General features: G+C 39.3%; 1 protein-coding gene across 5 annotated transcripts in view; it reads right to left on the bottom strand.

Annotated features, from left to right (window-relative positions):
• Positions 1-223: 223 nt before the first annotated feature.
• The window catches only part of Ppn (proteoglycan-like sulfated glycoprotein papilin), a 101,566-nt gene continuing 77,383 nt past the window's right edge, over positions 224-24,406 (bottom strand). Inside the window, exons 5-39 of one of the 5 annotated variants that reach the window (XM_070300830.1) lie at positions 21,414-21,496; positions 20,754-20,904; positions 20,449-20,572; positions 20,145-20,225; positions 19,841-20,013; positions 19,588-19,723; positions 18,972-19,315; positions 18,512-18,691; positions 18,213-18,386; positions 17,870-18,052; positions 17,456-17,597; positions 16,670-16,788; positions 15,925-16,420; positions 15,328-15,732; positions 14,459-15,076; positions 14,056-14,392; positions 13,782-13,906; positions 13,475-13,693; positions 12,605-13,003; positions 12,069-12,425; positions 11,720-11,896; positions 11,381-11,560; positions 9,461-9,631; positions 8,727-8,948; positions 8,458-8,628; positions 7,880-8,296; positions 7,394-7,606; positions 7,073-7,240; positions 6,177-6,416; positions 5,568-5,890; positions 5,280-5,430; positions 4,364-4,876; positions 3,726-3,881; positions 3,432-3,545; positions 227-3,336 (exon numbers count right to left, since the gene is read on the bottom strand). In XM_070300830.1, coding sequence (XP_070156931.1) covers positions 3,131-3,336; positions 3,432-3,545; positions 3,726-3,881; positions 4,364-4,876; positions 5,280-5,430; positions 5,568-5,890; positions 6,177-6,416; positions 7,073-7,240; positions 7,394-7,606; positions 7,880-8,296; positions 8,458-8,628; positions 8,727-8,948; positions 9,461-9,631; positions 11,381-11,560; positions 11,720-11,896; positions 12,069-12,425; positions 12,605-13,003; positions 13,475-13,693; positions 13,782-13,906; positions 14,056-14,392; positions 14,459-15,076; positions 15,328-15,732; positions 15,925-16,420; positions 16,670-16,788; positions 17,456-17,597; positions 17,870-18,052; positions 18,213-18,386; positions 18,512-18,691; positions 18,972-19,315; positions 19,588-19,723; positions 19,841-20,013; positions 20,145-20,225; positions 20,449-20,572; positions 20,754-20,904; positions 21,414-21,496 — 8,268 coding nt within the window. In that variant the 3' untranslated portion in view covers positions 227-3,130. Of the gene's footprint in view, positions 3,337-3,431; positions 3,546-3,725; positions 3,882-4,363; positions 4,877-5,279; positions 5,431-5,567; positions 5,891-6,176; positions 6,417-7,072; positions 7,241-7,393; positions 7,607-7,879; positions 8,297-8,457; positions 8,629-8,726; positions 8,949-9,460; positions 9,632-11,380; positions 11,561-11,719; positions 11,897-12,068; positions 12,426-12,604; positions 13,004-13,474; positions 13,694-13,781; positions 13,907-14,055; positions 14,393-14,458; positions 15,077-15,327; positions 15,733-15,924; positions 16,421-16,669; positions 16,789-17,455; positions 17,598-17,869; positions 18,053-18,212; positions 18,387-18,511; positions 18,692-18,971; positions 19,316-19,587; positions 19,724-19,840; positions 20,014-20,144; positions 20,226-20,448; positions 20,573-20,753; positions 20,905-21,413; positions 21,497-24,406 lie in introns of all 5 variants that reach the window. The other 4 variants (XM_070300834.1, XM_070300833.1, XM_070300831.1 and 1 more) reach the window with 4 other exon arrangements.

The raw sequence follows: 24,406 nt of genomic DNA, 5'->3' as shown, positions 1-24,406 counted from the left end.
TCTTTTGCGTGAATTTCCTTTTATTTCCGAGAAATTGAAAGAAGTATTGCAAATCAATAATTTTCCATGTTTCATAATTGTTTGTAATTAAAATAATATTGTTTCAAGAAAAGTGCCTTCATCAATTTAATAATTATGTAGAAATAAAGCTGGCCACTCATAAAGCGCTTGGTTTTTTGTCATCGCAAAATAATAATCATGCTAATTGTGTAATCATATATTTTAAGGACCTTATATATTATTATTGTCCATACAATAACCGTACAATGTGGTGGTGATGGTGTGGTATTCTCATATATTTATATATATCTACTTTTATATTTTAAAATTATATATATATATTATTATTAATCGTTATATATACCTATATATAAGGTACTTATAGTTACAATTACATCTCCGCTAAAGACTTTACGGTATAGCATTATCGTGATGAACTATACTTCTATTGATATTATATATGAGGGATATGAATCATGGCTCTTTTTCTCTCTTTCTCTGTCTTTTTTTTTTGGCAAGGTTTTTTTTACAAGGATGTCAGAGTTTCGTGTCAAGACCCGTAGTATCGATCGTGATGAAACGTCGCCGATTTATGAGCGTCAAGGTAGGAGAATCGAAAGCTCTGTGACACGCTTCGTTAATACGAGGAAGATAGCGGATCATTATCGATATAACCGACGTCGTTACGCGCGAGGTAAGTTCCAACGAGTCCACGAGATTTGCGATCTCGATTAATCAGCTTCACGATCTAATCATAATCTGCGAGACGCACCACGGTTATATACCTACGGACATCGATGGTCACTGTACAAGATATTGCCCATCTGTTCTGGGATATGTGTTTGGATTAACGACGTGCGACGGTGTAAATTAACGGTGAACGATTATACGAATATCTACGTGACAGTCCGGTTCGGAGATCGTGACACCTCGAAATCGCACGATATAAATAATCGTTTACGGTCGACGTACGTGCCTGTAGAATGTGCGATTTTCAATCTTCCATTCCGTTCTCGTTTTCTTTCCGAGACGGTTTCTCATCCGCGATCAATTTCGGCGGATTCTCTCTGCGAAAACAGCTGATCACGCAACGTCGATTGCCTACATACTAGATCGTCAATTAATCGGGTCACTACTCTACGTATGATATTTGTCGCTATAACGATTTTAACACGTCTCTTGATAATGTCTAAAGGAGCACGGAGGAGAAGAGTACTTAATATTTTCGTCGATATTCTATTTCTGTATCCCGCGGTTGAAATCCCGAGTGACAGCGCGTTTTCCGGATAAATCTATAATCTAATAATTTAGATATATATACGAGATGATATACACGCGCATTTCGGAAATAAGTATGCGGGTACACAATACACATGACGGCTATTTACACTAACGAGACGTCGTGTATATTTAGCACTCTTTCTCCAATCCTTTCGAAGGTCATCTAATAAGGCACTGCGTTTTACTGCGACTGAATCGGTACAAGTACGAAACAATCAAGAGAGTCGTCCTAGAGACGCGCGACACGTCGATTTCGTCTTATGACTTACACTTACGGTGTGTATGTGTGTCTATGCGTGTATGTATTTGTATATATGTAGTGTGTATAAATACGGTTTGGTACCTTTCATCTCCTCTCGTTTTCCCGTTCTTCTAATCGTCGATTGGTATCCCTACAATCTATCCAATACATCACGAATGACGATGTATCTAGCGAAATAGCAAATGTAATATATAATTAATAGTTACGATTAAAATGCTTCGTCAGGAACAAATGCAATAGATTTACGCGCGAAAGGTATAACTGATTGTGAAAAATCGACTGTACATACATACGTCTTACGATAAGCGAAAGATATAACGCGACGCACAATTCGAGAATATTGCAAATCGGGCACGAAGTCACGCCGCTCGCGCAAATAGAATTACATGTCTGTGTTTTTCAGTATTCGTATTTAAATATTATGCTCTTTTTGTAAAATTCTCAAGATGGAATTTATTTATTATCTTAATTGCGTTAGAGATTACTGTCGATTATCTACGACCAGTTCTTCTCTCTTCCTGAAGAAAGAATGACGTAATTTATTCGGCGGCGACGCGCGTTGTGGCAATATATGTATAATTCGAGTATAAGAAACAAGTAATAACAATATCATAGAATATAAATGGCATATTGAGAATATAATAAACTATTTATATTGTACAACGTAACGTGTGCGTAATATGCTTAATACAAGTAGGTACAGATTCCTTTTTTAATCACGCAGCACAGTGTGTCCATTGAGGGGGACGGGAACCCCGCTTGACTTATTGTTAGACAATATTCTACGCGAGAGAACTTTATTTCGTACATGTGTATATATATCGTTTTGTTTTCATTACGTCGTACACGCGTCATTGACTGACACCATGATGCATGAGAAAAAAAATGGCCACGCTATATCGTCATATCGATCGAGACTCTTCAGATCGCGTTTTCGGGCGGGAATTATCGAATCTTTGACGAAGCCGATTTCACAAAAGGAGTTTGCGCGATCACGTTACCACAGGAAGGGATACAAATATTTTATAAATTATTATAACTATATTTTTCGCGGTTAAAATTTTGAAGACTGCAATTATTAGAGTGATGCGATTTAAAATATGTTTAAAGGAATATCAATCAGAAATATTTCCCGTAGACTCGACAACACGATCTACGCGCTTAATCAGCCGACATTGTTTACAATCAATTATCGCGGGATGTCGTCTGAGAGATCGCACGGTCGTGACGTTTTCACTGGTCTCTTAAGAACAAGTTAATTAATCCGCCTAATATGGCTCCGTCGGACTAGGATTCAGCATCAGATCGTATATACATGGATAGAGAGGCGTGAGATCGCGCAAATCGCATACGTTTAGAGATGGATATACCGCATATATATATTATATATCTATGTATAAACGCTCTAAGGCTTTGGCAGTGAGTTAACAAGTCGATTATTCGGCACGTCCAATAGGGGTAGGTGGATGCGCGCATGATTCCCTCCTCTCCGTTCCCTTCTCTGTCACGTATCCCGCCGGCCACGATCCAAGATCGATATGTGCTATCACGTGTGAGTCGGAAATACCGAAGAGTCGATTTGGTATCTTAGACGAACATTCGCAGAACGGATCTCCTTCTTCTTCTCTTCGAGTTGTCGAGATGGGGTCCTCTCGCCGGCAGCTGACCAGCCTCCGTGCACGATCGACAGCAGAATTTCGCGTAATACTTGTGCGTGCAAAACTTGGCCTCCACGATAAGTTCGCAGTTGGCGAAGAACGTGTTGTCCTGACAATGAGGATGGATGAAGATACCTGAAAGAGATAGATGGATTAATTAAGCGCGCGCGGTCAAGTATTTATATGAATAATCGCGTAAAAAAATACTAATGTAAAACAAAACGACTTACCAGCTACGCGTATATCAACGCTACCGGAATCCGAAGAGTATTCATTGGCTGCTTCGCATCGATATCGGCCGGAGTCCTCTTGATTTGCATCGCTGATGATAAGCCGATTAAGTTCTAAAAATAAAAATTTGGTAATATTTTGATTTTTATTAATTTTTATTATCTCACACACACATATTCTTACTAATTAAATTTATTCTATATATCTTATTATATATTTATTATTATTATATCATATTTATTTTTTTCTTATTATATTCGCGCTATTTAATCTATTATAATGTACTTTCTTACCAGAAATCTTGATTCGATTATCGGTTTGAATGAGCTCGTTGTTTTTATACCAGAGTACACGTGGGATCGGATAGCCGTCCACGGCACAAGCGATACTTATGTCACTGCCTTCGGGGAATTGTGATTGTCCTGCCGATACATTAACTTTGACCGGCACTGCAATTTAAATTTATTAATTTCGCTTATGCGATATAATTTCCCTTTCCTTCTGTTATATAAATAAAAAATATAAATATAGATTTAAATAAAAAATTTTATAAAGCAAAAGAATGTGTAAAATTTCTGTATACTTACATCAGTTTTAAAATTTCACTCCTATAAATAAGAAATTAAACTCTATAACGTTATACTTAATAAAACAGCCAAAGCGAGTTATAACACAGCCCCAAGCAATATTACGAGATGCAATGTAATTAAAGTATTAGATATATACATGCGGGAGAAAGAAGTAATGGAGAAGAATTTGATTGCGCCATCGTTGCTATCGGTAAAATAAAAGATTGCAAAAATTTTACTCGTAAAAAATAAAATCTTTGCGAATCTTGGAAAATCTTGCGAGAAATAACAACATACTTGACACAATGATCGGTGCAATTTACATAAATATTGAAATTAACTCAGTTATCGCGTGGTCTCACCTTTGAACTTGGCTCCACCGGGTTCAACGGTGGTTTGAAGAGGGATAACATGAGGAATGCGAGGTGGTTTCGAGGGAACGGGAGCGTAAGTCTGATATTCCGGGGGTTGTGTTCTGGTGGGTCTGTAAGGATATTGCGGTTTCTCGGTAGTAGGTCTCTTCGGGGGTTGTACGAGGTACTTGGTGTACTCCTCGTGCTCAGGTTTAATGTTGTAGACGGGCCCGATTGCCTGCAGAGTCGCCGACCACGACGCTGGTGTACCTATGCCGTTGAACGCTTGGCAGGTGTAAACGCCGAGGTTGGTCAAGGTTACCGAGCGTATCAGAAGGGTATAGTCGGTATCCTGCTCGTAATTATCCGAAAACAAGGGCAACATGCGGTCACCGCGCCACCAAGTGACAAATGGCCTCGGCCATCCCATCGCGTAACAATGCAGAGCTATCGGCGAGTTCATCGTCACCGTTATGCGAGTGTCGGGCTCTCCGATGATGGCGACCGGGAGTTCTCTCGGGGCTAAAGAGTGCAAGAAGAGGATGCATGCGCGATACTTAGAGAGAAGTGTTAATCGTACCATATCCACGAAAGTCAAGAATTAATTGATATTTGTTTTGACCAAAGTGTTAAAAGATATTTCTAAATTTTTTACTTCATGGCAGTTTCATAATACGTTTTATTAAATAAGAATCCACAACACATATTTATCCTTTTTCAGCAATAGATTAATATTAAATGAAATTGGAATGACTTATGTTATTATGTCCGATTGCATTTCACGTCAACCAGTCAGGGACATTCGTAGCTAAATTAGTGCAAACCTCATACCATCTAACTACTTGTTATTACTACTACTACTTACTATTCTATCTAGAGTTATACATTGAGCAAAGATTGCTCCTTGCAAGATAAGTCCACGTACCTGTGATTTCCAATTGGTACTCCGCTCTTACCGGTGGTCCTAAGCCATTGTCAGCGGTACACACATAAGTTCCTTTGTCATAAGTATATAAATTAATGATCTGAAGAGATCCATCGAGCAATATACGCCGTCTTGTCTCGGAAAGTCCAATCTAGAAAAATATATGCGCGCAATATTTTATAAGTTATATAATTGGAAATACAATTTTTTATTCTCTTTTATAATTACATATTTATTATATTTTTTCTGGAATGTAAAAAATATCGGTCCAATTATAAGATGAATTACCAATGTGGTATCCTTTCTCCATGTGATGATCGGTCTGGGAGTTCCTAACGCAACGCACTTTAACGTGACGAAACCGCCCTCCTGTGCGCTGACGCGAGGTTCATCGGGTTGTTGAATCATTGCGGGTTCACCGCCATATTGCGGTGGGGTGACAGTGGGTAGTAACGTCGTTGTCAAAGGCTCTTCCGGCGCAGGTTCCAAGCAGGATGTACCGCAGCCACTATCACAGCACTTCCATTCTCCGGGACAATCCGCGTCCGTGACGCATTCTTGCTCGCACCGCGTGCTATTGGATACTCTTGGACAACGACCGGGTTTAACGACTGCAAAGACAACGCCATTCCATTATTTTGAACAAGATCGTAAAAAAAGATGCTCAAAATGGTTTAATACCAAACTTATTTTCAAACGTATATCTTTCCATACAAATTATGTGACAGCGATTTAATTCTTTTTTCCGGAAAAAAAAATATAATTTTCAAGAAACTATTTTATTGCGAGAAAAATTTCTTTTTTTCGGACGTAAAAATAATTTTAAAAAATTTTGAAATCAAGCTAAAATTGCAGAGTATACGTTAAACTTATTTTCGTTATTAACGACATACTCACTCGATTGACAAACGCCCTTGTACTCCGTGCCGTCTTGCGTAGCGACTAGCGTAATGGCACACCGAGTACCTTCAGGACAGATCTTCGTCCTACAAGGATCGACGCAACGGCAGCGTTCGCAATCTTGCGAATCCACGTATTGTTCCTTGCCATACGGACAGCGGACGATGTTACATTCTTCCTTAGCCTCCGCGCAGCGATCTTTCGTGTCTTTGGAGTCCACGTCTATTTCGTTACTTGCTGCAATCACGTGCGTTGCAAGAAATTAAAAAATTTTATTCTTCTAAATGGGAAGAATAATTCCAAGAAGAAAAGCTGTTGGTACATTTATATACATTTATATTGCTGCATAGAATTAATGTATGATAATGCACGTTAGTGTTCACATCGAGCGGAGAAATTTATAAGCAATGTTTGAAATTTATATACACAAGATTTCGTATGTTCCTTTGCTTTCACGATCATCGTATATCAATCACATAAAAACTATTAAACAATTTTTACAAATTATATTTGAGAGATAGATATTCCGAAAATGTCAAAGCTATAGCTTTCTTTGCCATATCTGCGTTTGATTGTATGAATTTAATTTAATCACACGCACACATAAAAGAAATATAAATTTTTGAACATGTAAACTTAATTGATACGGCAACATATAAGCAGAATTTTGTCGTAGGTATAAAGAATTGAGAGATAAAAGATGTGATGAACAAAAGTTTTGCCTGAAAAAAGCATAAAAATATATAAAAGTATATAAAAATTGAAGTTGTATATATGTACAAAAGAAATGATTGCTGTGTACACTGCTATACAAAGCTGAAAGACGAAGTCTGTAAAAATACAAAAAAGATAATAAGAGGAAACTTGTTAACGATCTCATATCCTGGACTTACTCCTAAGACAAGTATTAATGCACGATTCGAAAGTCTTGAATCTATTTCGATTGCCACCGCATCCGGTATAAATGAACGCCAGACATGTTTGGCGTTCCTCGTCGAAGTAGAATCGCTTGGTGGAACCAGACGTGCAAGATCCGCTATCGACCGGTTCTTTACAGATCGCTGTATCATCATCACGAATATTGTTATTCCAAGTTTATCCGATCTCCCGCGATGGAGAGTGGACAAAAGTAGCACGATTTTTATAAATTAATACAATTAAAAAAGAAATCATTGTACAAGACGATAAAAATACAATAAGATAAATGTACGTACACAAATTCGAAACGCTAGTGTCGTTTCCAGGGGGCATAGGTTCCTCGTGATGTATACAGATAGACTCGCACTCGGAGATAGTGCTGAATCTGTTCGCGTTACCGTCGCATCCGCCATAATTGAATTCACGGCAGGCGCGTAAGCTCGGTTCGTAGTGATATTTGCGGAAAGCGCCTCTGCACGGGCCAGAATCCACGGGAAGATTGCACATGTCTAAGACAATTAAAATTCAATTCCAATTACACGTTAATCTAAACAATCGTCTTTCCTCGTGAAATAAATATGTCGTCTTAACGTAGTAAAAATAAGAAGAAGAAAAATTTTGCACGCTATGCGAATACTTCGCTTAGAAACTTTAAAATTAGATTCTTCTAATTTATTTCAGTTATACAGTATTTATAATTAAAGGAAAAGTTCCGTTATTGCACATAAAGAGGAAACGACGATGGTTGTGTCAAATTTTTTTATATATGTATAACTTTTTACCTTGTCCGTGGAACTTCCCGCAGAGTCGTTCGCACTGTTCTTCGGTCTGGAATTTGTTAGCGTTACCGCCGCAGCCCCCGTAGATAAACGCCTGACACATTTGGTGTTGAGCATCGTAATAATACGCGGTGATGGAGTCGTCACAATTGCCAGAATCGACCGATGCCAAACAGATCGGACTCTTCGGTTCTTCGATCGGTGGCGGTGCCACCGTAGTTTGAGTAACTTCCGGCGGCGTAACGACTACCGGCTGTCGTCTGCACTTCCTCTCGCAGGATTCTCTATCCAGGAAGCGATTCTTATTGCCTTGACAGCCGCTGTACTCGAACTCGTAGCAGGAATCGCTGTGTTGGTCGTAGTAGAACTGTTTCACGAAGCCGTTGCAGGGACCGATCACTTTCGTTAGCGTACAAGCATCTGAAAAACGTTTCCAATATTTTCTGTCACGATAGATAAAAAATAAAATAATAAAAAATAAATATATATGTATTTTGTTACGTATACGGTATATACTCGAGTAAATATTATTATTGAGATTATAACTATATAATATCATTTTGTTTTCTAAATCTCTGTACCTTGAACTTCTCCGCAGCGATACTCGCATTCTTCGCGGGTGTTGAAGTTGTTACCATTGCTCTGACAGCCGCCGTACCGGAATTGCTTGCAGACGCCGTCGCGACTGTCGTAGAACCACTTGATCTGATTCTCGGAGCACGGGCCGTGTTCGTCGCGCAGGAAACAGAATTCTGCGGATGTTACGTTTGTACAATATTATAGCCCATAGTAGCGGTATCGTGTTACGCGCGGATATATTTCCGAGATTGTCCGGAAAGCCGGCCGTTACCTGTTCGAAACTGTTCGATTGGTTGCCCCGGCGGGGGTGGCGTGGTAACGGCCGTCTCGCACCTGTTGACGCAATCCTGCTCGCTCATAAAGTTATTCTCATTCCCGCCACATCCACCGTAATAGTATTGTCGGCAATGCTGCTCGTAGGAGTCGTAATACCATCGTTGAGTGTAATTGCGACACTCGCCCAGGAGAGCGGGTAGAAGGCAGATGTCTTGTTCTACGTTCGTGAATTTAGAAATTGTATTTGCATGTTGATGCGTTATTTTTTTTAATGAGTTTTTTCAATCAATTGCGATCGTATAAAAGATATGTATAGCGATAAGATTAAAGATTAATCTTTTTTTAAGTCTTTTTTCATCAACGCGTCGAAATAATAAATTAATACAATAATAAGTTTATAAGAAACTCTGTCTATGTAAAATAAATTACTATCATGGAATCAATTTAAAAGATTGGCGCAAATATTTATAAAATTCTTTTTTGTATTGAGAAAGAATCTGCAATGTAACTGTGCAATAAAATGTGTGTGTGTGATATTATATTAAAATATGCATAACACTAGATATAAACTTTTCCGACTACAATCTCTCGTGCATCGTACAGTTTCATATAGAAAAGATAGTTTGTGTTAGCGATAGAATAAAAAATGCTCGAAGAAAAATAGCGTTTTCAAGACTAACAGAATTTGAAGAGAAAGACGTTATAGAAAGGGCGCAAAGGAAATCTTACCGATCTTGGGCGGACAATCAGACTCGCATACGTCCCTAGATTCAAAATTATTTTTATTGCCACCGCAGCCGGTGTAATAGAATGGCATGCAGCGATTCTCCGATTGATCAAAGTACCATCGAGATTGCTTCTCCGTGCACGTACCCTCCGCCCGCGGCAAAGTGCAACTATCTGTTAATCGCATTCATTATTATATCATGCAAAGTTAGAGCAAACGTTAATCAAACCTGTCCCAGCTATTTCATTATAGCTATATATGTCACTAGTTTGTAATTTCTTACTTCATTAGTCAACCATATAGCATATAATAGCATAAAAATATGCATTCATCCAAAATAAAGTTATTTATGAAAATGTTTAGTAGTTCTTCCTCCATCACCACCATATATAATAATATTATAGAGTTATTTGAGTTATAAAGTAGAGCTGTAATATTTAAATGAGTTCGTGGCTGTGGTATAATGTTTAATAATAGTCATAATAGAATCTTGCCTATTTCATTTTTGAATTGTTTTGCGTAAAAAATTATTATGCTATTTAAATTTGTGCAGATTGTATTATATAATTATTATTAGCATTAGAGAGTCTTCAATTTCTAACTGATTAAATCAAGTCTAATTCGATTACAGAAGATAAAACTTTAGCATTAAATATGAGACATATCGCAAAAAAAATTAAAGGAACGCGGTGATCAATTTTACTTCGCAAATTTTTCAACTCAAAAAATGTTTAAAAAATTTTTAAGGACGATGGGATTATATGCAAGTGAAAATGTGTTTAACAAAATTGTGTGAAAGCTAAAGCACGATCGTGAATCGTGATCACATTGGTGCCGAAACTGCTCCGGTATTGCATCGTAGACGTGCCTTTTTCGGTCACCATTCACCTGAGTGCCAAGTGTGTGCCATAAAAAAAAAAGCGAGGACAACGCTTTCTCGAAATCGAATCAAAAGGCATCGGAGTCCTGCCTATTCTACGCGTGAATGTTATCACGAAGCGATGTAAAGCTCTCTCCTTGTTGTTTTCTGTACCTTCTGAGGGGCAACGTTGCTGGCAGGCAGCAAGAGTACGGAATTTATTGGCGTTGCCTTTACAACCGCCATAAACAAATTGGCTACAAGTGCCGCGTTCGGCATCGTAATACCAGCGCAATGCCGAGCCCGGACAGGGTCCGGGGTCTCTCTTCAAGGCGCACACGTCAGACAGTTTTACTGCAAAAGTTCGTCCATCACTGTGCGGTCGACTCGATCCTCGTAACTGACGTTTAGAACTAATATCGGTGGCAAAGGAGTTCCGAATTACTTGAACACGCTTGACGCCAATCATTCTCAATAAAACTATGCTCTGCTATTTAGAGTAACCGCGAACTTAATTTAATCAAGACTCTCTCTGTAAATATGTTATTAAATATTTTCTGGATGTGTCATTAAATCTCTTATTAGATCTCTCTTTTCACAGATTTCTTTTTTTTTTTCATAAAATATTACTAATTTTAATAAAAATTTTCGTATCAAATATCTAAATATATAAGAAAAAATGTGTATTCAATATATATAATATATACACATTATGTTTCGATTAGATTTACTATTATAAATTATGTCTGAATCTATTGTTAGATGGAATTTGTTAATATTAGTTATCATTGTCAAAAATATTCAAACGATAAATACTACTAGTATTAGATATAATACTACTGTTACCGAATTCGATTTATCCCCAAATTTGTAATTAATTTTTTAGAGAAATTATTGCATAATGCTGTCAATAGCAAAGATTTACAAAATACCGAAGATCTATTGAGAAACTCACTTTAAATCACATTTTACAACTAACATCATGCGGATAAAATAATAAATTATATATGTAAAATGCAGAAAATTTTAACGTACAGAAAGAAGTAACGAAAAGGAAACATACCTTTCCTTCGACCCGGCTGTAAGCATTGCTGATGACACGCGATCTCTGTCGGGAAATTATTGTCGTTCGCTTTGCAACCACCATATATGAATTGCTCGCAAGCCTGCGATTCTTGATTGAAGTACCACTTTGTAAAGTTGCCTGCGCAAGGACCTGTTTCTTTTGGTTGATCGCAAGCATCTGTATAAAACATAAACAATAAATTAATTTGTTAGTTGTAGATTCTTCAGATCGTAAAATATATATAAAAAGAGTCGAGAGAGATTTTAAATCCGTATTTATAGGCAAAGTAATTAAAAAATATGGATAATTTCTATCATTATGGATACAGCTGCTTACCAACATCGTCCGGCGTGACGCAAAGTTCTTCGCATTCCTCCCTAGTTTTGAACTTATTAGCATTACCAAGGCAACCGCCGTAAATGAATTGACCGCATTGCTTCCTGCCCGCATCGTAATACCATGTCGGATGATATCCTTCGCAAGGACCAGGGATTTTCGGTAAGAAGCAAGCAGCTGCAAAATAAATGAAAAGTTCCTTGTTTCCATATATTTCGGAATATTTTAATATATAATTGGTTCATAAAAAAAGTTGGTTTTATATCAAAATTTATTAATTCTATTTTTATATCACAAGAAGACAATATATATAATTTATAATCGCAAAGGATCGTCTTTGAATAACTACCTTTTCCCTTCGGCTGAACGCAAATCTCTTTGCATTCTTCCTGCGTTTTGAATCGATTCTCGTTACCCTCGCAGCCTCCGTACCAAAATCTCGAGCAACCGCCGTAATCGGTGTCGTAGAACCACTTGACTGTGAAGTCTCGGCAGGAGCCTCTGTCCTTCTTCAAACCGCATGCAGCACCGGGCATCGAAGGCACCGTAAGACAACCCTCAAAGTTCTCTCCTTGAGCTTCCTCGATTCCGTCCGGACAACATCCGTACTGTGAAGCTTCGCAGGTGCATCCGGCAAAGTTCGGTCCCGTTGCCGGGGTCCGTCCGTCCGAGCAGCATTTGTATTTCGTATTCTCGCACCCGCAGCCTGTGAATATCGCCAAACGCATCGCGATGCTTATTTGTTTAGCAATTATAAAATTTTATAGCTGATTTTTCAATCAGTGAGCAAGTTGAACTATAGAATTTTCGTCAAGTTATATTTAATCTCTTATTCTTTTGATGGAGTAGACTCACGTTGATCATGCGCATCGATCGTAAAATTACCTTGACCATGGGAACCCTTGGCAATGGTAATGCCGTCGGAGCAGCATCCAAATTGATAAGTGTAACACGGGCATCCCTCGAAATTGGGTCCGCTGGCGGGGGTGAACCGATTCGGACAGCAACCGTGAGGCGTGTATTGACAGCCGCAGCCCTCGTTGCTCGGTCCGCGCGCCGCCGTCGAATTATCCGGACAACAGCCGAATCTCGTGTACTGGCAGCCGCAGCCGTAGAAGTTTGGTCCACGCGCTGGCAGAATGTTATCCGGACAGCATTTGTACGGGGTCGATAAGCAACATCCCTCGTTGTTTGGTCCGTGCGCCGGTGTTACCCCATCCTCGCAGCATCCGTAAGCGCTATCGTGGCAAGGCATCCGACAGCCATGATTATCCGGGCCGAGAGCTGCAGGAACAGAATGGCAAATGTGAAAGCGAAACACACACATACAATGTATTCAGAATCGTTCGCCTATCTGTTCTGATTTCCTTCGATTATCGATACGTTTAATCGATGACAAATTTTATGAAATTGATTAATAAAGAATTATTAAAACACTGTAAAGGAAATTTGCCTTATAATATTTTATTTTAAAATATTAAATTTTTTTTTAAATATTTTTTTGAATATTTTAATATTTCAAAATTAATAATTGTTTAAAGTATTATTTTGCGCATAATTTTGTTCATTTCATAATAAAGGATTGTTTGTATTATTTTCGATTATTTCATAATAAAGTTAATATTTCAAAATATTAAGAAATTACAATTGTTTTTTTTTTTCGAATAATAAATTTTGTGAGTAATTAACTGTTTTGAGAAATGATATCTCTCAAGAAATTTATCGAATAATTTATTGCGCGACAAAACCTCGTACCTGCGGAAACTTCGTCAGGGCAGCATCCGAAATAGGACGCGCTGCAATTTTCGGTATTAATGACACCGCATCCCGCAAAGTTTGTGCCATTCGCAATGGTAATGCCGTCGGGACAGCAACCGTAGGTGGTGTTTGCACAATCTTCAGATGTGATAGGTTGCGTTGTTGTCTCATATATCTCCGTTTGAGATGTTTCGGAAGTGGCTTCCTCCTCGCAACCTAATCACAACATATGTCATTAAATTAGGTCATTCGAAAATCTGTATAATAAATATATATAAGTCCAGTCTAAAGACAAGATAAGTACCTTCGCCATCAGGACCAGAAGCGGCTTTGATATTGTCCGGACAGCAACCAAACTCAGTAGAGTTACAACATCCCAGATAATTCTGTCCATCAGCCGCGGTCTCGTTATCCGAACAACATCCGAATCTATAAATTCATAAGAGCGATTAGATTTATACAACTTTCACGCGTTTAGAGAAGCTGACGCGCAAATAAAAATTTTGTATAAATATTATCGTTTAATTATAAAAGCCAAAATTAAAAAAAAAAATGCGTTCTAAAGAGTGAAAACTAACTCTGTTTCTGCACATGGTTTCGTGCATCCTTCGTAATCATTCCCTTGCGACGTGGTAACATCGTCCGGACAACATCCGAAGAGCGATTCGTTACAATGAGAATCGGGACAACCCGCTTTCTTCGGACCGGTAGCCGGCGACACGCCATCAGGGCAGCAACCGTATCGCGTCTCGTTGCACGTTTGAGGTGTCGGACAACCTTGACCGAACGGTCCACGAGCGGTGGTGATGCCGTCGTAGCAGCATCCAAAGGGCGTCTTTTTGCATGTCTTCCTCGGTTTGCATTGCCGCTTGTGCGCGGTCGTTTCTGGGAAGCTGGTTGTCCATATTTCCGTGACTGAAAATTAAGTTGTTTGTTAATAGACTAAAATATTTGTTTGATCATTTCAAATCGTTCGTTTACCATGAGTCTTTTCGGTAAGATCGGTTTCTCCGCTGATTGTGGAGGACGTAACTTCCATCGCGGTGGTCTCACCAGATACCGTTGTCTCCTCGAGAGACGACATCGTGGCCGATGATTCGGTCGTTTCGTTCGACACAGTTGTCTCCTCCGATTCCGTTGTCGCACCTGACTCGGTAGTTCCCGTAATTTCGGACTCCGTAGTCGCGCCCGATTCGGTGGTCGCACTTAATGTACCGATCGTAACTTCGCTGGATTCGCTCGTCGATCCGGATTCCGTTGTCTCAGTTAATTCCGTTGTCTCAGTCAATTTCGTTGTCTCAGTTAATTCCGTGCTGACGCTCATCTCAGTTGTCTCGTCTGATTCCGTGGTTTGTTCCGATTCGGTTGTTGTTTCGGTTGTTTCGCTGCCAGAAGCTGTAGTCTCATCAGTCGAGCTTGTCTCGGTAACGGTACTTTCTTCCGTGCTAATCGTTGTAATAAGATCGGTTTCTTCGGTAGCACCCGATACTGTCGTTACGACGTCGGTACTCTGTTCCTCCGAATTGAAATCATACTCGCCTTGCACTTTTAATTCGGTTGTCAGCTGAGAGATCATTGTTGATGTCTCAGTCGCTGTCTCTGTAGGATATTATTACATAATTTCTACTTTTTGATTCATTATAATAATTACAATTATTTAACTTTACGCTAATTTTACATTAAAAAATATAAGCCCTCATGCATTTATATGGTATATTATTCAAGACTAAAAAAAACTAGTTATATTTAAAATCCAGATTTGAATAACAACACTAATAACAGAACGTAAACTTACAATATATTTGCAACTACAAAACATTAAATTAAAATTCTTACAATTTAATGCTTACCTGTTGTAATGCTGGATTCAGTGGTCCCGTCGCTCCTCTCCGTTGTTTCTATTTCTTCCGTAACTGTGGTTTCCGTTTTCAAAGAGGATGTAGATTCCGTGGATTCAGTCGTGTCTGTAGATTCTGTCGTATCAGTAGTTTGCGTCTCTGTCGGATCGGTCGTCACTGTATAGGTGGTATCAGTTGTCTTCGTTTCGGTAAATTTTGTTGATTCGGTAATGGATGAATCTGTGGTATCCGTTGAACCGGTGGTAAGATCGGTATCACCCGATTCGCTCGTGACATCGGTTGATTCTGTCGTCATGTCGCTGGATTCGGTCGTTGTCGGTTTCTCCGAATTTTCTAAACTTTCCGAACTTTCGGAACTTTCGGAATTGGTGGTAGATTTTGCAGTTTCACTGGAGACTGTAACGGAAGAACCCACCAATTGTAATCTTTGATTCAGTATATCTCTAAAGATCATTAATAAATATATATAGAGTGATGCTAATTTTTTTATCAATGATATATACTTAATGATTTCCATGCATGCGGATGCTGCATTACAGCATCGATAATAAACTTTCGTAGTAAAAAATATATTTGACAGAAACCTACTGTCGGATTCCGCGGTCACAGCCGACGTCGATGTCTGAGTTTCTTCCACCGTAGTTTCCTCCGTAAACGCATTTGTAGACGCGTTCGCTCCGGATCCTTCCTCGGGGCTTGTGCCGGATCCTTCCTCGATAGTAGTGCCGGAACCTTCGAACGTCACATCGGTATCTTCGGTGATGTCCGACGATTCGGTCACCTCTGTCCCGAATTCCGTCGTACCGGTTCCGGCTTCCATCGTGGTTTCGTTCACTGGACTTTCGCTCTCTTCGACTGCAGTGGAATCAGTATCGAGGATCGTGCTGCCGGTGAACAAACTGGTATCGAACATGGTGAAATCATTGTCGTCGTCGCCGCTACCTTCGCCGCTACCCAAATCGGAAGGCGATATATCGCCTCTCGTCGAATCGCTAAACATGGTGTCGTAAATGTCACTTCCGATAAACGGCGAGCTCAGAGGTGTCGGTTCCGTTTGCTCGATCAGCTTGCCCTTCATCGCCTTCTGCAATAAGAAAAGACGCTTCACAATGCTGCAATCCTTTCGATTTCGTATCAATCCGTCCTCGGTAAGATGTGAATTCGAAAGGAGAATCGCATTATCGGATCGTTTCGCGCGTAAAGGAGGGTTGATTTGATTCGAGTTCAGAACGACTCCTTCAAAAGGAAGGTGGAACAATAAGAAACGAAGTTACGAAGTAACTCAGTCGCGCCTGATATTCGATTAGATGCAACATGACCCAGTTTCGCTTACCCCCTCGGGTAGACCGTATTCAACAGCACCCTTCCCCTCCTCTTCCTCCTCTTCCTCGCATTCTTCTTCTTCCGAGTCCGTTATTTTCTCATCTGGTTCTTCGTCGGCCGGTGTCACGCCTAAAGATGTATTTGTTCAAAGAAACACAAGAAATTTATATAAATTGTAATTTGATAAATTCAGGCTGTAAGAATATGAAAAAGCTTTTTGAATGGCGAAGAATTCTACGTGTGCACTTTATTCCTTATTGACTATAGTCTCAATAATGCCAGAAGCTTAATTTTCTTCGTTAAGAGGGCAGGTGACGTTATATTCACGATGGGTAGTTCATTGCCCTTTGGAATATAGTATAGTAAGACATTTGAGTTTAATACCGCGAACTCGTTATTTTCACGCCTGCTGTTCAAAGTACGCTCCATATTTTATGCTCACAATCTATAATGAACAGGCCGACGTCACAATGTAAATCATGTGATCTGCATAATAATGAAGCAAATGTTAACGTCTGTATTTTACTTTGTCGATAAAAATGAAATTTTACACATACATATAAATAATAAAATAAATAAAAAGTTGTTTCAGTATGTGAAAAATTTTTAAATAATTGACATTATTAAACAACATTTTCTAAAGTTAATATTAATATGCATTCTTTTTCAAGCTCTACTGTTATTTTAAATCCTATTATTTTTCATTAAAAAAATTTTTTCTTTTTGCACACGTTCTTTTCAAACGTTAAAATATTCTTAAATATAAACACTAAATAAATACAATAGTTAAATTTACCTTCCTCGCAAGGCTGATCGTTGCATTTTCCGGTGGAGAACATGATGGTACTGGCGTCACACTGGCTCAAAGACACCATTTTGTTATCCTTCATGCAAATCAATTTACGGGTCATGTCGCCGCCGCCACATGGCTTTGAGCACTGCAACACATTGCGATGTGATTGACGATATCGTTGATTAAACTTTGAGAAGATTACGTTAACAAGTCTAACAAATCGATTACAGGCGAGTTATATATGTAAATTAAATTTCAAAACTTTATAGAAAGCCGGTAAAGGCAGGTGAGAGCGATCAGGATACGAGAAAAGCATGGTCGTAACATTAAGCGAAGTAATATCAACCAATTTACTATATCAGAAAAGAAACATATTATATATGCAAAAGTATATTAGTTAAACATAATAAAACAAACCTTGCTCCAAGGTCCTGTAAACCATTCGCCTTTGCACGGTTCCTCGGCAGTACAATTCTTGGTGTCTTCGAACTTCTCTTCGGAATCACAGTTCTCGTCCGGGACTTTTTTCACTGTATCGTCGCTGAAAGTGCCGCAGAACACCTTGCGCGTCTGTACGCCGGATCCACATTCTGCCGAGCACTGCGAAATTGTTAATAATTTGATTAATTGAAATTTGAAAGCATTTAATTTAAGGAATATAACTAACATTATTTTTAATGAATCCAGAAAGAGAGATACATTTAAAAAATAATAATAACAATAAACACAAAAATATTAGTCTTCTCTCTTTCGCATTTACTTTGCTCCATTGCGAGATGAACCATTGGAAGTCGCAGTTCTTGGCTTTCTCGCATTCTCTTTCCAATTCTGGCTTCTTGTCCGCGTCACACAAGTCATCTGAGTAAACCACGCCGTCCTGGGTAGCGCAACGAGCGGTTCTAGTCTCTTTGGTAAGATCGCATTTCTCCTCACACTATCAAGAAGAGATTCTCAAATTATATATCGATTTATTCATCGGAAACAAAATCGGGGGTATTATTTTATTCAGATATTTTTTAATTTTTTATATAAAAAATTTTATCGTTTAAGACAACTCACTCCGCTCCATGCCGAGGTGACCCAATCGAGACCGGCGCAAGGTCTCAACTCGCAAGCTTTCTTACGTTCCGGCGCCTCTGTTTCGCACGCCTCATCTTCCAGCACTTGGATCTTGCCGTCAATCTTTTTGTAGCACGTGACTGTTCTGATTTGCTTACCGGGCCCGCATATGTGATCGCACTAGAAGAAACATTTTTACATTTTGTCTTTTACAAAATTAAAGACACAATATGGTATAATAAAACATACACACACACACACACACACACACACACACACATATATATATATATATAATTTTAAAGATATTATATTATATATAAAAGTTACTGCAATATTTTATATAAAAGAGACACAAGTCAACTTTGGAGCTAAATAGTATGCAAATATGAGAAAAAGAGGCGGTAACCGCGAAACAGTAATTCAGTGCGTCATCGTGGATGATAATACGATAACTCACAGGTTTCCAGGGTCCCTCGTGCCATTGCGGGCAATCCACGTCCCTGTTGCATTCCTGCTTGACGGGCCCTTTCGGCCCCACCTTTTCCAGACATTGGGAATCATCCACCACGGAGGCTATTCCACCCGAGATAATCCGCTCGCATTTGATCTCTCGCGTCTGCTCGCCCCCCTCGCCGCAATGTTTCGTGCACAAGGACCACGGACCTTCCACCCACATGGGCGGACAGGGTTCCTCGCTGCAGCCTTGCGTGTCGGGCGGTTCCAGCTGCAGATCGCACAGGCTCTCATCCACCGGTTGATTGTCGCGCCTTCGCACGCAGGCCACCCGTCTCGATTGGTAGCCTTAAAAGATAAATAAAGCGCAGAGAGAATAAATCAGCTCTCGTGGCATTCAAATACGACTGTTATTTCAAGAAAGATGAGTGAGAAAAATGAATTCTTTATAAATCGTGAACGATCCATTTCTATTCAACGGTAATTGACTGCGGTTAAAATTGATAAATAATATCACGTAATTATCTCACGTATGATAAATGTTTCGTATTATTGTGCTTATACTAAAATTAAATTTGAGAATTTATAGTTTAGTCGGATTAAAGTGAATCTTGCAATACCTCCGCCGCAACTGACGCTGCAACTGGAGAATTGATCGGTTACCCAGGTGTAACTGTCCGGATCCGTGCGCGACGAGAATTTCTTCGGTATGCTGTACTCGTAATGCACACCTACATTACGATCTTGATACAGCAACTGCGAAGAAAGTAAAACTCTTCGGTTAAGTGTACTCTTTATTCGATTTGAACGATTAATGGACAAAAACAAAGAAAAAAAAAAAAAAAAAAACGATCGATGCTTATAAAAACCAACCACGACGTAAATCGGTTCATTCGTCGGTCCCAAGGCCGTGATGGTGTCGGGCGCGGCAAATCCTTGAGGATCTCTGGCATAATGGAATATCGTGCCCGAGAAGCGCAAGCTACGAGGAAAGTCGATCCTCCAGTTCCCGTTTAGATAGTAGTGTCCCGTTGTGTTGCGTATGGCTGATCGACAAGTTTCAAAATTATTCGGAATAAGCGGCTATTATATATATAAACGACTATTGATACTAAGATCAATATATTCGCATGATTATTTCTTACGTCAATTTATTTATTTCGTTTCGTGTACTCACCGAGATAATTATTCGATGGCTGTATTTCTCTTATAACGATGTTTGTCGCACCCTCCGGAATGAGCAAAATATCGATGTAGCCTGAAAGAGACGCGTGGTAATTCTCTAATATTAATGCAGAGGCACGATAGAGTAATAAATACAATACTTATATCAGAATAGCGATAAACTTAAGGTATTCCTTGAATAAAATAGATATCGATTGATGACAGAAATAATGTCTAAAGTTGCTCGCTAGAAGATGATGATCATGGATGAAATTTACTCGCGTAATAATTATTATTAATCAACGAAAATAACTCACCCACTTGGAGATCATCTGTGTCGAATAAACCGGTAACGGTATTGCAATCTGAGCCATCGCCGCCGCATTCTCTGCACGCGTCTTCCTTGGCATCGCTGCCCAGCATCATATCGCATCCGACGTGCTGACGTGCCAAAAAAGAGAGAGATTTATCATGAAATTATATCGTAACACATTATTCACTTTATTCGCTCTCCCATTTAACATAAATATTCCTCAAAAGCATGACATTTAAATCATTATTAGAATCATTATGTAAAATTACGATTACTCTTCAAACTATGATGCTCCGATACACAACTCACCATACATTTGCCCTTGACGCAAACGTCGTTCTTTTCAGATTCGCATGGAGTGCCATCGACCACGGCGACTTTGTGCCTGTAGAAAAATCGCTCGCCATGCGGCATGCAATTCAGTTCGCACTTATTGGGACTTCCGGTGTACGGAATCCAACTGTGGAAAAAAAGAATATTGCGTAATTCAAAAGTCAGTGACAATCGACGCCCAGTAATTCGTCACCGATTATCATCAACTCGAAATTTCTTTTTGTCATTCGATTTTATTTTATATTTAAAATGAGCGATGATATACTGACAAAAATATATATATTTGCGGCGAATAAAAGAGTCATCGTTCGGATGTAAATTACGGCATTTGTACGATCGTCAATATCATTCGTTTCTTCGGAACCTCTCGAATCCCTTTTGACTGTGATCGAAGGAGAAAGAGCGTGCCCATAAATATGACATCTCCCCCATTAAAAGACGATTCATGCGACCGCGGATTATAGAGCGAAGGGACGATCATTAAATGATGTCAAAGGCTAAAAGAAATTTCATCATCATCCCACCGCGTAGCGCCGTCGTAAATCATAACGTCACGACGTAACGATAATCTTGTTTCACGATTTCGACGGAGTTTCCAGTCGAATGGGCATTGATAATTACGATTATGATACTCACTCATAATACGTTCCCTCGAAGGGCACATTGTTGAACTCCGCGCACTGCTCCGCTCGAAAATCCGTCGGCTCGCCGGGACAGTCCTGAAAGAAACATAATTGCGAATTTTGCGACACGCGCGCAAGATTATCGAGTCGTCCTTTATAAATAATCGTAGAGCAGATAATAAATAAAAAAAATTCCGAAATATGCGAGGCGATTCCGATTTAATTCCTAAAGAGGCAAATCGATTTATAGAGAATTCGTAACTTTCTTTGGGATAGCACGCTAATAATAAAATCCGAGCAACAGTATTGCATAATTCCGTTTACGGAATTTTATGATCTTTTGCATTGAGTCTATCAACAAATTCTTGGTGCGTTTTATCGGTCAATGTAACGATTTGAAGAATGGGACAAATAAAGCATTTTTTTGCAAGAAATAACGTCAGCTACGGTCGGCTATCACAGTCAACGAAAATAAAACTGCGTAGAGTATATACGATAATTATTATTCTGAAAATTTACTGAAAAATAAAAAACAGGAGCAGTGAGGAACGCTGGAAAAATTTAAAGCCGTCGCAAAAGCGAGTCATGCAAATTTTTTTCAGTTGCGTTTGACTGCCCTTTTTCGCCCTCGTTTTGTCGACTTCAAACTCGAAATAAATCCCTGTGGTGGATGACAAGCTTTCGTTCGAAGAGATGCACGCGTCCGAACGCCGCTGAGAAAAATGTCTCGTCGTGACTTGAAACAGAACCGCGAAAAAGTGTCGTTCGCGAACATAAAAATCCATCTCAAAGGATCGGTGGAATGTTCTTATTTTCTAGCTAACTTTATGAGGCTAGGTAACCCCATCGACACTAGTCTCGTCAAATATCTCGCCTTCTCGAAATTTGACTCGCGAATAAAAAGTTTGAGAAATTAAGAATTTATCAAACGTGATGCGTTTAGTAAAAAATGTACTTTTATAACTACATCTTTTTATCTTTCGTCATGATCACGACGTTTATAAAACGTTCGAATTATTATTCGATTGATATTCACGTCGCGCGTAAGGTGATCTTACTTATTAGCTTTTTGGCAAATTGAATGCTATACGATAGCACATCAGAAAATTCACTCCTGGGTGAACGTTTCGTGAAATCGACGAGCGCGTGCTGTCATGCTATTTTCGTGAACAAGTTCGCAAAAACGAGATGGTCCACAGATGGGCGTTATGCGAAGGGTAGACCCGCGGGGCAGGTAATGTCGATAAATCGAGTGGAACCCAAGCAAAAACGAAGAAAAGATACCCCGGCGAGACCACGGCGGTACCACGCACGAGGATACGGTGTAGGATTTATGGCGGGAGATTTCTTGCGGACGGTATGAAACGCGCAGGGACAAGGGTGGCAGAGCAACACGGTAGTCGGAGTAGATAGATAGGAAGAGAACGACCGGCTATGTTCAGGGGAAAGCTCCAGGCACCGGTCCAGGCGACCCAAAAATGATGTCACGGATGACGAATGTTGCCGATCTCGCAGCGAGCCGTAAAATTTATAAGGGATTATTTAAGGGACCGCGTTGCACAGCCGAGCGATCGACCTTAGACGGTCCCCGCACGATGAGTTTCGAACGCGTGTTCGGGATTATTTAAATCTATCGTTCTTAAGAGAGCGTCCTCTCTTTCTCGGGAATGGCGGATTATATTCCGTCGTATTTCCTAGTCTTTCACGGTGTCGCAACATCGATAACATTCTTTGCGAAGGATAATCTTTTTCTCTTTCTCTCTCTCTTTCTCTTTCTCTATTGTGAAAACCGGAAATATACAAGAAAAAAATGCTTGCACGTGAAAAGTTAATTACGTGATATGCATATCGAAATGTTTGCCTTTCCGTTTAATTCAACGTTAAGGGATAATGGAGTAGGTAATTATTCGTCCATTCTAGTGAGCGCACAATGTCTGCTGGCTATTCGCGAGCTCTCGGAAAATCTTACCATTATTTATGTTCAGGATTTGAACGTGATTACTAATAATATTCGCAGATTATATAAGACGTTTAATTGTTATTAAACTGATAAATTGTTTCTACTAGCTCTGGAAGCTCAGGCGTCGTATATCATCATTTCGTTGCGACTGTACAATCCCTTTTGAAGAGGGTGATTTATCCTGGAGAAGAGACAGCAGGGGCGGAACTGTAAATGGACAAAAAAAAGTACGCGAGAAACAAATTATCGAAATGCTGGAAGGTGAGTGATATCAACGTTCCATTTACCGCATATTTCCAGTCGAAGAAGATCAATAATAAATTATTCATTACTTTGTAAATATATCTAAAAATAATTTTAATGAAAAATTTTAAATTATTAGAAAATGATAAGTTAAGAAAATCATCGTTGCTTTAAAAAAATTCAACATTTTTCCGTTGCGTTCGTGTATGAAATAATGCCAGACGTCAAATTTTGCGGCAACATTTGGTCCGAATTAAGTACAAAAGATTCACTATATTGAACCATTTTTTTCTGTTGGCATTATCAGTCGTCCTTAGAGAATCTCAAGTTGAAAAAGAAAAAGTTGTTTGCGAAACGAAGCAGCAGCTTTCTAAATGCACGCGTAAGATGACTTCTGTTTACGGGGAAACTCTTGATTAAAACGTGCTTTTTCGTTGAATACGTCCGGCCAATTCTACGTCGCATCCGCAATTTCTCCCTCCAATCGGTATTTTTGCATTATAAGTTTACACGTCACTCTAAATCGCAAATTTACTTTAATTTATTTTCTTTTACACATTTCATTTTATATACGTAGAGGTGAACAATTTCGAGCGACCTATATCGTAAAACAAGATGATACTACTTGCTGTTCCAGGAAATAGAGGCCAATGACAGTTACTACACGTGTAGCGGTATATCTTGCTATTCGTTTCATTTAGCACTCGACTCTAACGAAGTTAATGTTTCGCGAGTCGATGTTATGCATAATGGGCTTCCGTTCATAAATCTCCTGTGGTCCATCAGAGAATCGTTGACGCACC

Source organism: Polyergus mexicanus, unplaced genomic scaffold, assembly GCF_030449975.1.
Source record: "Polyergus mexicanus isolate NDT 795.1 unplaced genomic scaffold, iyPolMexi1.0 SCAF_8, whole genome shotgun sequence".
Classification (NCBI taxonomy): Eukaryota; Metazoa; Arthropoda; class Insecta; order Hymenoptera; family Formicidae; genus Polyergus; species Polyergus mexicanus.
Note: the sequence above shows the minus strand (reverse complement) of the source record. Positions and strands in the feature narration are given on the sequence as shown.